Source organism: Varanus komodoensis, unplaced genomic scaffold (genome assembly GCF_004798865.1).
Source record: "Varanus komodoensis strain SLA01 unplaced genomic scaffold, ASM479886v1 scaffold6_2, whole genome shotgun sequence".
Lineage (NCBI taxonomy): Eukaryota > Metazoa > Chordata > Lepidosauria > Squamata > Varanidae > Varanus > Varanus komodoensis.
This window is the reverse complement of record NW_025336346.1, coordinates 23,616,844-23,635,623: the sequence shown is the minus strand read 5'-3', so window position 1 is coordinate 23,635,623 and position 18,780 is coordinate 23,616,844. Positions and strand designations below refer to the sequence as shown.

The 18,780-nt window shown below is 39.8% G+C and overlaps 1 protein-coding gene across 1 annotated transcript in view; it reads left to right on the top strand.

The window, feature by feature from the left end:
• Positions 1-18,780, top strand: part of IFT122 (intraflagellar transport 122) — a 71,558-nt gene that overhangs the window by 33,348 nt on the left and 19,430 nt on the right. The window contains exons 15-17 of the mRNA XM_044451467.1: positions 479-619; positions 4,588-4,641; positions 13,090-13,251. Of these exons, the coding sequence (XP_044307402.1) occupies positions 479-619; positions 4,588-4,641; positions 13,090-13,251 (357 nt within the window). The remainder of the gene's footprint in view (positions 1-478; positions 620-4,587; positions 4,642-13,089; positions 13,252-18,780) is intronic.

Sequence of the window (18,780 nt, the reverse complement as noted above, 5' to 3'; positions counted from 1 at the left end):
TGTAGCAAACATCTGGCAGAGATTTGTTTTTAATGAAAGTTGCTGCTACAGAAAGGACACCCTGATTCAATAAGACATACTTAAAAGTGATATCTATTTGTGACTTTCAGTAGTGATGAATATTCAAATACACATCCTGTTGAAACAGTGCAGTGCAGATAGGTGGCATCCTTGCTTCAGATCTGCATAAGATTTATACCTGCAGTTCCTGATCAGGCAAGTGATATGCATACAAGCCCCACTCCTTAGATGGAGTGGGACATTGAGCCAAATGGTGTCATTTTTATGTGTGGAATAGCTGTCATGTTTTATATTATTTCTAAAGTTGTCATTATGTTGTCTTAGAGGGAAGTAAAGAACCCTGGTTTGCACTATGGTTATGCTACTTTGATAGAACAGTGTCTTTTTGCCTATTAAATTTAGAAAATGAAATAGCTATCTTAATAATTAACTTTGCTTTTGAAATGAAAATTCACAGTCAGCACCCATGTATCAATACTTGGAAAGAAAAATGTTCAAAGAAGCCTATAAGATTGCTTGTTTAGGAGTAACTGACACAGATTGGAAAGAACTGGCTATGGAGGCTTTAGAAGGTCTTGAATTTGAAACTGCTAAGAAGGTAAAGCAATTTACATTTGCGTTTGATTCTTCCATAATTTACATTAATGTGGTTAGGATAAAGTAATTGAAATTGAATTGAAAGTAATTGAACATATATATTCTACTATGTTCTTGGAGTCATATATTTTGAAGTATAAAGTATCTGTTCAATACTGTAAGAATTTTCATGGTTAAAAATGTGTGATATGTTCTCTCTTAAATTTCTGTTCAGAATGCAGAGCAGCTAATTCACTGACTAGCGGTTTTAATGTACATTTTACTTATCAATCTCTAAAATGCAAATTAAATCTTTTAATTCTGTTTGAATTCCAGAGATAGCTGGAATGGTTAAAATTAAGTTAAATTAGAATAAAACTTTCCTTTAGTAGAAAAAATACCCAAGTTGGTCTTCCACTGTCTTGCCTGTATTGACCACTGTGTGGCAGAAAAGATTTGTTCTGCTGCAATGTAGTATACAGTAGGTCCATTTTGCTTCTTAACTTTTTACAGATTTCTTAGCCAGTCCTCATCATCTTGACCAGTGTGAACCACTTTGGCTTTGAATATGGGCTTTAGATTTCTGATACCTTCTCATTCAGAATAGCCTTGAAGAACAACCTTTTAAATATCCTCTGGAGCTGGAGTTGAGGATATAAGTAAGCTGTACATTGGTGAGGCAATACATGCTTTTCTTCACAACTGGAACATATGCATCTCCTCCAGTAAGGAGCTACATGGGCTCCACTTTAGACATTCTACACAAACTTGGGATGAAAGCACAACCCACTTGAGTTTTGTATCTTCTCCCTCTTGTTTAAATGTCGATTAAATATCTCTTTTCAAAGTTCTTGGGCAGACTAAACAATTATAACTTTTGTACTGAGCCCTGTTTTTAAGTTAATTCTGAAGTAGCAAGGGAACATATATTTATTTATTGCATTTTCATCCTATATTTGTTACAAGGTGGAATTGAATTACACGGCATACATGGACTTCCCAGCATCGCCCATCCAGGCATACCAGACAGCTGGGGAACTTAGTTTCAGAAACATTGTTGGGGTCCGCATTGCAGTGGTGGATCTGCAAGCACAGCCAAAACCAAAGGCATGAGGTCACAGTATCAGCATAGCTTAGCTTTAAAGTTGAAGAGGCATTAAAGAGAGGTGTTGTAGTTGTTGTTGTTGTAATAGTTTTTAAATTTCTATATTGCCACTTATCTATAAAAGGCTCTCAGGGCTGCTTAAAATGCATTAATGCAATATTCAAAATACAATAAAATACAAAGTGAAACAAGGTCCAAGAGTTCAAAACAAGACAAAATCAGAACAGCTACATGAGGCTGTTCACCCAGTCATGCCCATTTCTTCCTGCCTCTGCTCTTAGGCTTTGTTTCCAGTCCATGGATCATCCTTGCTGCCCTTCTAGGAACCCTTTCCAGCTTGTCTGCATCTTTCTGAAGGACTTTTTTTAGTCCCAGAAAATTATGCAAAAATAAAAAACAAAATTTGTGAAGCCATTTATGCAATGTTCTGGGGCCGGATCATCATCATGGTCAGGGGTCCTCAAACTTTTTAAACGGGGGGCCAGTTCACTGTCCCTCAGACTGTTGGGGTGGCAGACTATAGTTTGAAAAAAATATGAATGAATTCCTATGCACACCACACATTAAAATTAATTAAAATAATTAAGATTAAAATTAATTAAAATAATTAAGATTAAAATTAATTAAAATTAAAATTAATTAAAATAATTAAAAATTAGAAAAATAATTAAAACAATAAAAAATGTTTGCTCCACTTGCTTGGGCTGCAGCAGATGCCTAAGATGAGGTGGGGAAGAGCATGTCCATATTCAAGGGACACAGCTACAATGTCCATGATCGTGCTGGTGGGGGGACGACAGATGTGCTCACGCTTATGCAGGGAAGATGGGTGCGATTGTGGTCGTGCTCATGAGGGAAGTCGGTCACGATTGCACCCCCCCCCCAAGCATGATCGTATAGGGAAGATGGGCACGATCAGGGCACGCTTGTGCAGGGAAGACGGGTGCGATCACGGCTATCCCCTCGCCCCTGAGTATGACTGCGATCGAGGCCATTTTCCCTGCATGAGCGCAGCCGTGATTGCAGCCATCTCCCCACTCCCCCAAGCACAATTGTGCAGGGAAGGTGGGCACAATCGCTGGTGCACTTGTGTAGGGAAGGCGGGTGCAATCACAGCCATTCCCCCTCCCCCCAAGCACGATTGGGCCATCTCCCCCCCCCCCCAAAATACAACCGCGATTGCACCTGTCTTCCCTGCATGAGCGCGACCACAATGGTGGCCATCTCCCGACTGAGTACGCCTGCGCCAGCTCAGAGCTTTTGGACTTGCTCAGATATAGTTTTCTCCGAGCAAGTCCAAAAGTTCTGAGGCGGGCCAGATAGATCAGCATGGCTGGATCCGGCCCACGGGCCATAATTTGAGGACTCACGATCATGGTCATTGTCATCCTCCTGTGTGTGTACTCCCACTGCACTGATTTTTTTTTCAAAGGCGGTGAATGAAACAGGGTCGTAGTCAGAGCAGGGGAGAAGAGTGGGTACAGAAAGTAGGTTCTTCTGTGAAGGGCTCTGTGAGCTGGGCTGGAGGACTTGGGAAGGATGAGGAGAACAAGCTGTAGAAGTATGGGGAGAAAAAGTCAGAGTTGCCTGTACAATCTACACTGCCTGGCCTATTTGCAACAGTGGCTTGCCGTGACATCACCAAACAGTGGATGGTTGGGGAAAGGGGCCGGGGCCAGGGAAGAGGCATAGCCCTGTGGAGAGTCCAGAAGGCCAGACTTGGCTCCTGGGCCTGAGGTTGCCCACCCCTTTAGACCATGCCCAGGACCACGATTAATTATTTGTCTTTCTCCTTGGGCAAGCTCCCATTAAACAAAGTAGATACTTTGAGATGAGCTAAGCATTCTTTTAAGTATAGAGCCAGTGAATTGAAATGTGTATCCTTGTTTCTTAGCAATCCTTAACCGCTTAGAACCACATTTTATATAATTTTAAGAAAGTACTGATTTTGAGCACGTGCAGTTTAGACATAAAAGCATTTATTACTACCAGTGGGTCGTATCCAGTGCACAATCTTTTTTATGTAAGCCGTCCCAAGGCTATGAGATGGGGCGGCATACAAATATTCTAAATCAATCAATCAAGCAATCAAGCAATCAAGCAATCTGCAATTGCAGAAAGAATGGTTATTTTTCAGGTTGAGGAACACAATTTCTGCGTTGATTTGATTTGTACCCACCTTTCTACCAAAAAATGACATTCAAGGCATCTTTCATTGATTTCCTGACTAAATACACACCTACTCAGCTCTCTGTGCTATATGCTGTACTGGTCAAGTGGATCTTCTAAACCTCAAGAGTAAATTGCATGGGGGAGGGGGCTATAATAGGCTTGAAAAAATTAAAAATGGAATGCCCTGTCTTACAGACACTGTAATCCTATACATGTATATTCAAGGAATTACTCCTGGGGAAGTAAGTATAGCATTGCAGTTTTAGATAATGACTGAAGCAGGTCAACTCATTTTTTTCCTACAAGACTTGGTATCATTGTATCTCAAGGGAATATAATGCATGGAGCTCTGGTTATTAATAAGCTGGGCACTTTATAAATACAAAGAAAGATTTATTCTGTGCTTGAATTAATACCATACCTATACACATGAGGTTAAGTTTACTGCAGAGCTGCATTTTTAAAATCTGTTTGCCATAACCTGACACCATGTAATTCATTTTTATAGTGTATTCATACCAGATATTTGGTTAGAAACTTCTGTGTGTTTTATGCAAAAGCTGACATGTATAAACAGTCACTGCTACCTATATCATATATGTCTACTACACATGGTGATTAGCAGTCTAAATAGATTATAATTGACCTGTTGACTATTTAAATGCAAAATATTAGCATATTGATTATGTGTTTTCCTTCCTGTGTTTTAATAGGCATTTACCAGAGTGCGAGACCTCCAATATCTAGAACTGATAAGCAGCATTGAGGTAAAGAAAAAAGGGAACTATAAAATGTGACTTAAGATAAAGCACACTCAGAGTATGAGTCATAGTGCAATGTGAAAGGGACAATTGGTGTTTTCAAAGTAAAGCAAAAAACGCCAAGCATTCTTTATTTGGAGTGATGATTGATACAGACTTTGATCCATTCTTACGAAAGAAATGCAATGAAAAAATGGGAAGTGTCTTGAATATTCAATTATAACTGTTATAATGCAGTAGATTCCTAAGGCTTCTTTCACTATATTTTATAAAATGGAATTAATTAAGTCTTACATCATCCTCTTGAGATAGGTAATTATTTTTATCTCCATTTTGCAGACCAGGCGACTGGCACAGAGGTATTGTGACTTGCCCAAGGTCACATGACAAATCAGTGACAGCTGGGAGTAAAATTTGGGACTTGCAACATTCATGTCATGTTTTTAACCTGTTCAAATTCTACCATGACTTGATAGATTTTTAATTATAGAATAATTATTATGAGGTGTCTAAAGAAAACCAAATCTATTGCCACTCTGACCTTCCTGTAGGATACCGTGGTAATGCAAAACATGTGGAGCCACAATGAAAAATCTAAAGGGAATCCTTTTTTTGCAGATGTTAATTGGGGTTCCTGTCTCCTGTGTAAGGATGCAATCTTCTTTTTGCAGCTCCTTTGTAGAAAAAGTGTTCTCATTCTATTACAGTGCCAAAATAAGTTTGCTGCAGATATTGACGACACTAGATGTAGGAAGAAATGCAACAGTTATAATTCTTTTTACAGAACTCAAAATGTGTACTTGATTAAAGTGTTCTTGGATTACTTAATCAGCCCATTACCATCTCTTGTATAGCTGCACTAAGTCTCTGGGTCAGTCATAACGCCTGAAATAATGGTAAGGGCTCTCAAATTGCACAGTGTACTTCTGCGCATAGCTAAGAAATTGCTATTTCTAGCTTTGAAAATGGATGCAAAAGTGGTTGCTTGGTCAGCGCCACCCTTTTTCCTTTCATCTAGCATCTTTCCGAAGTCTGTAGAGCTGACCTGCTCACATAAATGTTGCCACTTAGTATTTTAGGCCTATTTGGAAGCTAGGTCAGAGTGAACTTGTCTAGGTGAGATAATTTTCCTGCTAGTACTCACTTTTTTCTGAAAGGAGAGAAAGTAGGGCCACACGGCCTCAGAGTACTTTAAGAATTGTCTGCGCAGTCACAGTTTTGTGCGGTGCCAATCTGTTTATCAATCCAGTACAGCTCTGCAGGCTTTTCGGCACAGAGGTCCATCTGGTTCACCATCCCGTTTCTGAGATGATGCCAGGAAGCAAGGTGGCAACTCCCAGGCAATCAGCTTTCCAGAATCATATTGCCTCTGAACCTTTCACTTGGTGATCATGACAAATGGCCATCAGTCATAAATATGCTATATTCAAGTTTCATTGCTGCCCAGGAGTGCATTTGCGCAGCTGAAACTAGTGCACAGACTGTGCTTCTTCCCTGCAATTTCAAGACAAGCTTTTGTTACATCCCATTCGGGCTAATGTAATGAGCTGTACGTGGGGCTGTGTTCGGACATTTCACCCGATCAAGAATGTTATGGCCTGACTGATGGAAGACAGCTATGGATTGCATGTGACTCCCTTGGTAGAACAGCTTCATAGGCTACTGGTCCATTTCTAGGCACAATTCAAAATGCTGGTTATGACATATAAAAGCCCTGTACGCGATTCGAAAGACAAGCTTCCCTCATAAGAGCTAGCTCAGGTTTTTAAGATCCTTGGATAGCACATTTGATGGGAATATAAGACAGCCTTCTTGGTAGCTGTCCCTGGCTTTGAAACTTCCTACCAGGGAAGTCATCCTTCCTTCAGCCAGCAAATACATCCTTATTCAGATATGCATTTAGCTTCTAAGCTGAATTTGCTGAACAAATTTCTAATTTGTTGCTAAACTGGTGGGAACTGTTCTTTTTTGTTGATTCATTTTAATTTAATTTCATTTTTGTTTTATTTGGTATGTTTTTCTTGGATGCATATTTAATTGATGGTTTTAATGTTTCAACTAACACTTTGTATTTTCTTACCATTATTTTATGTTTTCCCACTTGAGTACTATTTTAATGGAAAGATGGAATATAAGTACAATAAATGTATTCATTCAGACATTTTCCTCCAGATAGCATATCAGTTACAGTAATACTGCATTGTCCAAGCACCCAACTCCTAATATTTTGTCCTCACAGGTAAAGTATCCATAGCAGTTGCACATACTATGTACAGTGTAAGGTTCATAGAGTGACTTGAGGTATGTCAGAGTAGTGATGACCAGTTGCCTCACCCCTCACTTTCTATTCTTCCCATTTTATGACTTTTCTTATTTTTATTTTTTTCCCTCCCTTGATACAAAATTCATGCCACACCAGATCATCTTCTTCCTATTTCGTCAAGCTAATTTTGTTAGCAGGTATGTGCTTTTCATCTGATGACCCGGTCCTTCTCAGAGCAGTTGTCAATTCCATCTATTTCTTACTTTTGGGTGGAAGAAGCAGAATTGAGAAAATATATTGTGGTGTTGTTAGAGGCTCTTTAGGGCAGAAAGTGAGAAATGCCTTCTACCTTCTTCAGCATGTATCTAGTCAGTCTCTCTCAAGGGAGAAAACATGTCAGCATCTCTACTTCAGGACCATATCCTTCAGGTCTGGACATTTTCCTTGTTTCCCATGAGGACCATTATAGCACCACTGACAAAGAACTTGTAGATTCCACAACAGAGAAAATGGGATTGGGTTATACTTTGTTGGACTGTGTGCAGGATAACCTTTTAAAGTACGTGATAGAAATTTTTTAAAGAATAAAAAGCTGGGGGTGAGGATGAGAGGGAAATAGATGGTTGTGGTACTAATTTCAAACACTAAGAATCAAGAGGAGTGATTAAGTATTAAGTAATATTGAAGTAATAAGAAAAGGATAGAAGTTGTTATGAATACAGTTATACTCTTAGAAGCTAGTACGGTACAGTTAAGATGGCCAGTGGGATGGATAACAGATGAGTTTGTCCCTCCCTTGTAATTTCTATACTTCAAAAGGGAATCCACAGTGGGCAGTAAGCTAGCTACCTACCCACCCACGACAGGTTGCCATGTCAAGTGAACTGGGTCAGTAGCAGTGCTACTGAAGCTTAATGTGGTTAATTAAGCATCCTGCATTCTACAGCACTGAGCTTTCTTCTCACTTCTAACTTGTCACTGACTGTCACTAATTAGAGTGAGGAACATGACTGCCAAATTTTGGAGACTTTTATTATGTTCATGTCAGATTAAGTTTTCTTCTAAGCCAGATGGTGTGCACATTACTTTCAGCAACAGTCTGATAAATTTCTGCATAGCTTAGCTATTTTGATCTTGAAATGTAACAACTGGATGTGTTTGGAATTGCTCTGCCGATATTTTGAAGAAAGAAAAAGACACCTTCCATATATAATTTGTAACCGCATGCATCTGGCTGTGTTTGCATAGCTCTTCCGATGTAGAGTTAATGGGCTCAAATGTCATCATGTACTAATTTCTGGCCAGGACATGTCTGTGAAGTTTGCTGTGTTTCTTTGCTGAAATAGAATAATTCCAGAATCCGTTTGCAATTGAATGTAGCTCTATAACTTGGTTAATACTGATTCATTATTATGAGCCCTACAAACGAAGCAAGAGTTCAGAAAAGCAGCAGAAACCTTCAAACAGCCAGTGAATCCCCAAACTATATTAATATTTTCTGCCTTTTATGAACTGGCCTCTGTTTAGCTGGTATACCCTGGACACCAGACAAACTGTAACAATATTCATGGCTAGCGGTTACCATTTCATATGTAAAAGTACCTGTGAAGCCAAAGTTGTTTTGCATTATTTAAGGAAATGTTCCCTTTAGCATCCCTATTAGGATTCTTTGATGATGATATAGCTGCTGCTGTTTTGCATTTTTTTCCAGCTTTTTCTTCTTGTGAGGCATCCAAGGTGGCTTACATAGTTCTCCACTGCGCCATTTTTATCTTCACAAAAACAACCCTGTGAAATAGGTCAGATTGAGAGACTGCAACTGTCCTCTAATCACTCATGCAACATGGCCAAGTGGGGACTAGAAGCTGGATCTCCCAAGTCCCTATCCAGCATTCTCACCACTGCTCCACATTGGCTCTCAAGGAGGATAAAGTGTGCCCTATCAGTTCCGCCTATCTGGAACTTTATTCTGTTGCAGAGAAAGAGGAAGACAAAAGAAATGGGAAGAGTGGCAGAGCAGTTGCTTTGGATGCAGAAGGTCCCAGGTTCAGTTCTTCCATTCACATCTAGGAAAGGATATGGCCTAAAATCTCAAGATGCTACTGGAGTCAGTATCAACGGTACTGGGCTAAATGGACTCAGTATAAGGGGGCTTCTTCTGCTCCTCCCAAACACCAGGCAAAGAAAAATAGAGATTGAATTCATTCGGTGGGTAACTAGGATAAAGGGAGACTCTGTTTCCCCCATGAATAATCTTTGTGCACAATTTGAGGAGAGGATAGGAGAGAAGTTTAAGATGTCAAGTGTCCCCTATCATTTAGATTTCAGATAAGGGAAAGGTACAAGGAGCAATATTAAGAGGTACTTTTTAATTACTGCTTTAAGATACTAGGTTATTAAGTTCTTGCATATTGCATTGCTTTTAGGAAGGGCAACGTCTCTGTAACTGATATCAAATGCCAGCATACTAAAGAATAAAAGGCTTGTAAGTGGCACACTGTGCTTTTTAAATAACATAAATATCTCTGGATCCCGCTGCTAGTTCTGACAGGACTGTGAGCAGAATGATACTTTGAACAGCTGAAAAGGTAACCCAGGAGGTCTGTCCAACCTTTCAGATTTTTAATGGCAAAAACTGAGTAATATTGTTAAGGCTATTCCTTTTAAAGGTTTGTGGTGTTCTTAGAATGGTGATTGATCTCATTTGGATTCTGGCACCAGTCATGTGCAGGTGCATACATGGGCACATACACAGGTGCACACAAGAAATTCACACAATTCCATACAAAAAAATATTTCATGATAGGTCACTGATTTTTTGCCTGCTGATGGGTACATGGATTCGTGGCAGGTAGCAACCAATTAAGCAGATTCTTACGGAAGGCTTGCATTTATTTCACCGAGCAGGGAAGGGGGATATTGGAAGGTTTGTTCATTCCATGGGGGATATTTTTATTTCTGCCATTGTGGTGACTTTGAAAGTTCTTCACTGAAATTTATTCTTAGCTGTCTGTCAGAGATGCCTTTAAAAAAGTTATATTCCATGCCATGTTTCCGAACTAGAAAAGATTGTATTTAAAATGCAAAGTACTTAATTAAAAATTATAGGCATTTCTGTTGTGTTGATCACCATAACAACACACTGATAGTGCAGATGGTAGCCATTAATTTTTAAAATAGAAATAAATGATACAACAGTTTCTGATGTTTATAATCTTGGTTATTAAATCCATATTATGCTGTAAAATCTAAGACTACCAGAAACTTGAAATTTCCTTTTATTTTTGTGATTGTGTATTCATTTTGAGTGTCTTTGTTAACCTCATCAGATTTCTAAGAGCTTTGCCAAGAAGGATGCTTGTCAACAAATAGGCAGAATGAAAAGAATACACATTCTTCAAAATTGTCCAATTTGCATGTATTTTCTAGTTACTGGTTTGGAGGAAGGACATATAAAGACTGATAAGAAAGGGGAATGGTTACACAAACTTAATTAAAAGGATCAGGAAACTGCAGGTGCAGCTTAGGACCCTTCCAACTTTACCCAGGTTCTGAGTAACAGCTGTTTCAACTTCTTTCTCAACAACCTAAAAGCTGATACATGTTTTACAAATTAAAGCTGAGGTTTTCAAGATGGGTGAATCAAAATATGCATTCCAAAGGCACTGGTGCAGCCTGCATTCATCTCAAAGGGGTTTCTGTGCACCATCATACTAACAAGGCCCTCCCCTGAAATATATGTGCTCTCAGTCTTGTAAAGCATTTCGCTTGCATGCCTCCTTTGGATGACTTGGACTAATTTTTTCAGTGACATAAGCAATCATTCAGGTCAAACTGCAGATGTCGCATCGGTAAGCTACACTGGCCAATGTTTCTTACACTTCTGTTTCTTATGCTGCAGGAACCATTTTGTGCACAGTTTTGTATGCTACTCCAACATATTTGGCATGTTTGCGAGAGTTGGTATCTCTTGGAAACCTTGGTCGACTACAGTCAGCTTCTTGGTTTCTCTGCATTAGCTTCTTAACATAAAGTGAGAATGGTCACTTTGGTATTCTGTACCTTCTACACATGCACAAACTAGCTTAACCATTTTTGTTGGAGAAGAACCAAGATGTTTCACAGGTTGGCTTGAAAGGGAAAATAATACTGATAATGTTATCTTTCCAAGAGATGTCAAGGGTATAATGTGAAAGTGAAGGTGGAAACTGTTGAGCTTTCTTTCTTGACAACTGGTTGTGGTTCATTTCTCACTGACATATAAGAGGGTAATGGGGACACAAGTCTGGTGGATCAGCATCTTTGTCTTAATGGTTATTTTGGCATTGTTCCAGGAACACTTCTTAAACGTGCCAAACTAAGCTGTGATCACTTTCCCACTGAGAGTATTTAGTTCCTCATTAAATTACAAGCTATCAGTCACAAGTGATCTGAGTTAACAATTTATTAAGTCCTCAAATTCTATTGTCAAGATTTCTTCTAGGCTATTGTGTGACACTGAAGTTGTATTTCAAGATTGTCTCGTGCAAATATAGAGACAGGCAGAGCACTGAGTACCACTTCTTTGAAGAGAAAGCTAGGAAGCAAGTAAATAATAAGGTTCTATCCTGCCTCTACATATTGGTGCTCCACTCTCCATCAAGTGATTTCAGAGGAATGAGAGTAAGGGTTATCTTAAGCCCATCCTATAAACATAAAGGCAATTTGTATTTTCTGCCGTTTATCCAGTACTAATTTGCTCAAGCATGTAGCTGCCTTTTCTGTCATGCTCTTTACTGATAAGTGCCTCAAGTATTTTTAATCCTGGATCAATGTTGAGAGAAACTACATGATTTGTCCCAGAGACTGGCATCATTTCACTGGAATAAGTTTCAAACATGTCCTTCATGTGGCTCTTTTTTGATGAGTGCATGTTGAAAAAAACAGTATTACAACCCTACCACCATGCCCTAAATGGCTTTAGCCAATTCCTCATAGGCTTCCTTCAAGTCTTGTTTAATTGGAGATTTTCAGCATTACAAATGCTCTCCTCAGTCTTTCATGCTGGGCAAGTTAATGGATGGTGTCATTTGCATGGAACTGTATACTTTTTGAGATTGTGCTTGGACTGCGTTGTAGACAAAGCCAGCTCTGGTACAAACAGAGTGGAGGGTATGCTCTTTAGCTTGCATCTCTGAAAGCTGCCAGGCTTGAGTTGATATCTGTTCCCTGATCTTAGCTGTCATCAGGAAAGCCTGCATGTGCAAACTCTATAAATTACACATCACATGCATAAGCACAGACACACGCTAGTGCTAAACTGCAGTTGGTTGGCACTTTACAAAATATTTTGCTCTCTGAAACTGTTGTTCGTGGAGGTGCAAAAAGTAAGACAATCTTAATGTTTGGTATTTAAGTAAGAGTTACCTTCAACCTTTATTCCCCACCCCCAAGGCAATGGCCACATTCAAATCTCATAGTCTTCATTTTGGTGAGCAAACTAGTGTGCTATTGTAGATTACTTGGTTGGTGGCTCCTCCTGCTAGTATGAATGGCTGAATAAGCCAGAGACTCCACTTTCTTCGCTTATATATATAGCGGATATGTGTGTGTTTGTGTGTGTGAATGTATGTATATAGCGAATGTATATGTTATATATTGCATAACATATGAACTGTGTACTCTGGCTTGTCTCTTCTGACAAGCCAGGGTTGTAACCCAGGGTTTATTCTTGGAGAATCCGCGTACATACTATATTTATTCATGTTGTTGTTCAACAAACTGGGTGATAAGCTCTTCTAGAAAATTTCATGGATTGGATCTACATTTGGAAAAATGTCTGCCTTATTAGTTAAAAAAAGCAGTATAAAATTAGAAGTAACTTGATCATACTTATGAATGCAAACTTGTTTTTAGATGAGATTCTTTTCTGCCTTTTGCGTGTTTGTTTTTTCTTTCTTTTTTCTTTGTTAGTGCATTTTCTGTTCTTTACTGGAATATTATGGGTGGGAGAGGGGAAAGGAAGACTTGGCACAGAAAGCTTAAAAACAATGCTCTTGATGTCAATAGGACTAAGTTGGTTTAAATGAAAGTAATCCAGTTTAAAAGCTTTGTGAATCATAGCTTAATATTTTTAGTGGCTCTAGCCAATCTTGTTTCCTGCTTGATTATGTTTGCTAAAATATTTCCTGTTCTTTATTATTTTTTTTAAGGAGAGGAAGAAGCGTGGAGAGAACAACAATGACCTGTTTCTAGCAGATGTTTATGCATACCAGGGAAAGTTCCATGAAGCAGCCAAACTGTACAAAAGAAGTGGCCATGAAAACCTGGCTCTTGATATGTACACTGATTTGCGCTTGTTTGACTATGCAAAGGTATGCGGATATTCTTTGTGATGTTCTTATTCATACTGGTCCTGCTGTCCAAGAAACAAACTGTGTCCTTCTGGTGTATGTGCCTTCCCCTGTTAGGCTTGTTAAAAATTATCAGTAGATGTCACTGACAGCTCCTGAGCTGACATGGTGGTATTGTGCACCACACAGACACATTGATAATTGCACTGCATTTTACATGGGTGCAAGGCCAGCTTTGCCATTAGGCAATTCAGTGCATAGGATAGTACTTAATAGGGTGGTGTTTTCCTTCATCAGCAGATAAAAAATTAGGGCATGTTCTTTTCTTGCTCAGGAACAGTAGGGAATAAAGAGTGAGCAGAAGCCCTGGTGCTATAGGGAGAGTAGAAAGGAACAGCAGCTGGTAAGGGTTTCTGGTAGCAGGAAGGAGATAAGCAAGGAGACAAATGATCCTAAGGCCAGATGTGAAATAAGGATAAGTGAGCACTCTGACTTTGGAGCTGTTGTTTACTGAGAGCAGACCTCACTGTGGAAACTGAAAACGCCTTTCTACACGGCAAAAATGCCATCTAGGGGCCAGTTAATGCACCGGCCACCAAGAGTCTGCAATGCTGACATGGTTGTTTTCCCATGCAATGTGGAAAATGTATATGATAAACTGTGCCACACGTTATTGTCTCATGGAAAATGTATATGATAAACTGTGCCACACATTATTGTCTCATGGAAAATGTATATGATAAACTGTGCCACACATTACTGTCTCTGCATCAAGGCACTACCGTGAAGCATCTTTTTATAGCAGAACTTTGCAGGACTTTGATTTTAATATATCAGTCTGCAAGTGAAGGAAGTAGAGAGTCAGGGACTTGAAAACAATTTACAGATTGCAGCAATGGGAATTTGTGGTTGGTGGGTTACAGAATCTCTGTCAAATCCCAAGGCACTGTGGAGTCAGAGGGGTGAGTAGTTTCAAGAGTTCCAAGATACACTCATGGGTACAATTTTAATCTTTTGCCTAACACAAGTTTGTGCTTATGACTGATAGTAGTTATTAATTCCACATCCATTATCTATTGTGGTAAAGTTGATGCCACCAGGGTATATTATATTTAGCAGCTTATATCTGCCTCATTTAATTACTGCAACAATGTGAAGGTTAAAGTTAATTTTGAGAGAACATGTCTTTTACCATTGGGAACTGAAGAAAACAGTGGGACCTGCAGCAAAAATTTGCAGTCTGTGCTCACCCCCTGAGAGGAGTACTTCTCTTCAGGCTATCAGCAAGACAGTTAAGCCTTTGTCCGTTCAGGATGTGAAAAGTTGTTAGGGGCTTATGTGAACTAACTCACTGTCTTCCCTTGGCTTTCCATTTTTCTTCAACAACTGATGCTGCATTTTTCATGGCTCTTGGGGTCCACAGAGCATATTTGTTTCTTGCTGATCTGGTTGCAGGCAGGGGGACAAAGGCCATTTTACACCTTTTCTTTATTTTCCTCTTTCCTGCAAGCTTTCCTCTAAGTATACTGGAACTCCCTTCTTGTTTCTCAGTGGCCCCATTTGCCTGTGTTTCTGTTGGCATGGGTAGCTGAGTCGACTGCTGGAGGGAGTGATCCTTCATCTATGTTTGTTTTGCAAGAATACGCTGATGTGCCAGTATAAGTACTACGATAAGTGCCATGCTAGTACACTTTTGTTGACAGGCTTTTAAGGGTTTGCTTTATGTGATAGGTTATCTTCTTAATTCACATCAGTGCAAACATTCGAAGCAAATTAGGCAAGGCAGGGTGGGAGATCCCTGGCTTACCAGGGCACTTGTTTCACCTCTATGTTATCTTGTATCAGGGTGGCTATGTAAACAAGACCATTTTTAAAATTTCACAACTACATTGTGGCAGCTACAGTTTACAGGTTACTAAAATGCAGAGCAATGTGTGAGAGTGGCCTGGTGCTGCTCTCCATTCTGCTATGAGCTCCAGTGCACAAGAGCAAGCAGGAGCTACTCCATGTTCCATGGTGTCAAGGAGTCTGCTGCACACGCACCATTCTTGCACAAGCTGGGCATTCCCTGCTGTTGAGACAAACAACCTTGTGCTTGTGTGCAGCCCCGTGCATGTAACAGAGCCTTCAGGTATGCGTGGTTTGCTGCACAAGGTTGTGGTTACAAACCCCAGTGCAACTCATCAAGTTCCATGGTACCAACTTTGAATTAGTAACTCTGAAATAGATTTCTTTGAGCCTGCAAATAAACCCTGACATTGTTTTTGTATGTCTGAAAATTGGATTCCCAGTCAGAATTAAAATGTACACTATTTGAAGAATGTGACAGATTTATATGTGCATGAAGGAACTTTTAAAGTCTTCTCTGGTATTTTTCTTATCAAAATTCCTGAAAAGTAGTGTACTGTATAGTCTCATGAATCACTCATGGAAGACTTACCCTACCCATTCCTGGGCAAAACCTGATTTTTGCTTTGTGGAAAAGGGAAGAGAACATTTCTTGAAACACAGATTTCATTCCAGTTTTTGACTAATACTTTTCTTGCCTCTAGCAAGTTTTAACTTAAATTGGCAAGGTTTTGGAGAGTGCAGAGCTAAACTCCTCTGAAATTCTTCACCAAAAGAGTCCAAGGGGGAAATGCTTTTCTCTGCAATCAACAGCTGATCAAAGATGAAAGATTTTCTCTGCAGGGAAGAGGAGGTAGAGCATGGGGAGGAAACTTCTAAGTGATTTGGGTCTGCCAGTTTGTGAGGCTTGTTCTGCTTATTTCTGAATTGATGTACTGCTCATTCTACTTCTGAGTAGCCATACAGAGGCTGTCCTTGCTTATTTCTGAGCGGGCTTAAAGTCCACAAATATTACATTCTGATACTGTTATGCTGCCTTTTGCCCCATCCACAGGTGGAATGAGGCACCCTACACCTTTCTCAAACATTCAGTCCTTGGACTGAAAAAGGTTTCTCACCCCTACTGTACATACTCCCTTGAATGTGAGCCTCACTGAACCTAAGTGGGCCTTAAGTAGACGTGACTAGAAAAAAAGAGGTCTGGGGGAAAAAATCATGTTTTCAGAGTAGTTGTCGCTCCCAAAGGTCTTTATAAGAATTTATGCAGTTCTAAGCAAGCGTGGTCAGTGGTCTGGGATTAAGGTAGTCGGCATGAAAAACATATGGAGGGTGTCAGGTTGCCTGGCTTCCCTCAACATGGCAAGCAATCCTGCGTGGTTGTCAGTTCACAGTATTTTACCATGATCTACCCAACAAAGGGTGAAGTGGCTTCTGTGTTACTATGGTTTCCATCCTCCCTGCTGAGTCCTCCCACTGCTGATGTGCATTCCATCAGCCTCTATGCCTGAAATTTAATTGCAAGGTACATTGCTCCCTGCCTGTGTTGCCTGCTTCTTCTTCAATTGTCTGCACATAGAGACTGGATGATGGAGTGGCTCCTCCAATCGCTGCTTCTTCCAGGGGACCCTGTGGTAGTTGCATTCTAGGACAGTGGAAACCATGATCCTGGGTTCCGAAAATATGACAACATGGTGATATAGTGAAACCATAGAATAAATTGTTATTTTTTTTATTGTAGTTTCTCAGGCCAAACTTAGTATGGTGAAATACCACTACTGGGTTCAGACAACATGAGAGACCAACAATGGTTAAAAAAAAAAACCCTCACCATGGCTTGTTATATTGTCTGAACCCAGCTGTTATCTTTCTGAGCTAGGGAAACATTATTCACATGAAGTTCTGAAAGCTGGTCATGGTTTGTTATTTATTCATGTCTTTTTAAAGGAATTACAACTTTGGAAAATGTAGCAATCTCTGCACAGAGAAGCCATAGCGGGAGAGATCGCTTAACTTTGGCCTGCCCAGTTCACATCCTCCCTCATTAAGCGGTTGTTTCTTTTAAAAAAATCAGACATCGTGGCTTCATTACATGCGTTTGTACCTAATGTGTAGTTACCCCATAAATGGAGTTAACTTTATGGACAGAGAGAGAAACCACATTGAGTAAATCATTGTGGTTAGCTGGACATAGATTTACTGGTGGTTCTTTTTTAAGGAATATGTTTATTTTAATTTTATTTTTTTGCCAGCCTGCCTTAGGCTACTAGACATTTCCAGAGTCTGTCTCCTGAGCCTTGATGGTTGCAAATGACCCTCGACAGTTTGCAGTTGGGGATCCCACAATTTGGGCACAGCACATATGGCCTTAGACTGTTTATCAGCATGCCAGATCACACATTACAGTCAACTCTCAAGTAATTAATTACAGTTCAGGAAAGGGAACTTTCTGCTTCTAATTTATTTCAGTGATCTAAGCTACAGAACACAGTTATGCAAAACAAACACTGTCTTTCTCATTTCTTGGCTCACCTTCTTAGCAATCAAACAAGGCTTCTAACTGGACTGCAAAGAACAGCAGGATGCTCTTAAGCTGAATTGAATTTAATGTTCTGCAGAACTATTCTAAGCTTACTTCAGCTTTAAAGGAACCATATACTGGTCACACACACGACTAATTCAGCTAGCTTATTTTATTCAAATTATAATAGCAAATCTGGGTGGCAAACACATAAAAGATATTTAAATATGCAATGGTACGCAAAGGTATGTCTGCAAATTATAGTTCCATCAGCATCCTTGGTAAAGCAAGAGAACACAGATCTGATGCAACTCAATATAAACTATTTCATTGCAGATACATTGACGATGAAGCCACATGCATCGTATCACCTGCATCTCTCATTATAATAGTTACCAAATATCGTACATGGGGCCTTGCACTAGTATAAGGCGGCCTAAATGCTGACATGCAGCACCCACAGTCTAATACCTCATCTCTGCTCAATTTTTTCTTACCTTGGAATCCTTGCACTGTGGCATTATACCACTCTGCTGAGCAGTAGAATTGTGCCAAGTTGGCTTGCGGTACCTCGTACCATCCGAACTTCACATGAAATGACATTCTGCACACATGCTTAAACTTGTGCTTCATACTGAGCATGCCTTGACTGTGCTTCAGGAAGCAATATTTCTCTGCTTCTTTTTGTTGCAACCTAAATACCTGTTTTTCTGTGTGTTTCAGACTTTCTCTCACTTTTTTCCTTCTTTGAACCCAATACAAACTATCATAAGAAGTCACCCATTAGTAGGCCTAATAGCAGCCCTTCATCTTTAATTCTATAATGTAGAGGGGTTCTTTTAAATCAAATGCTACATCTCTCTTTAAGTTCAGACTGCATTTCCTTTTCTTCACTACTCTCCTGCAATTCAGGACACTTAGGGCACAATGCTAAGTGTGTTTGAACAGGAAACAGTCCTACAGTCTCCAAAAGTCCATAGCCAGCATGTGATTTTCTCATGGTTACTTAGTGAAGCTATGGAAAACTGCCTTATACTCAACCTATGGGTCTCATCTGCATAGTATTGTCTACTCTGACTGGTAATAGCACTCGAGGATTTCTGCAGGAATCCTTCCCATCCATATGTGGAGGTATCAGCCATTGAGCCAGAACAGTTTGACATCCAACGTATGTGCTCTGCTCC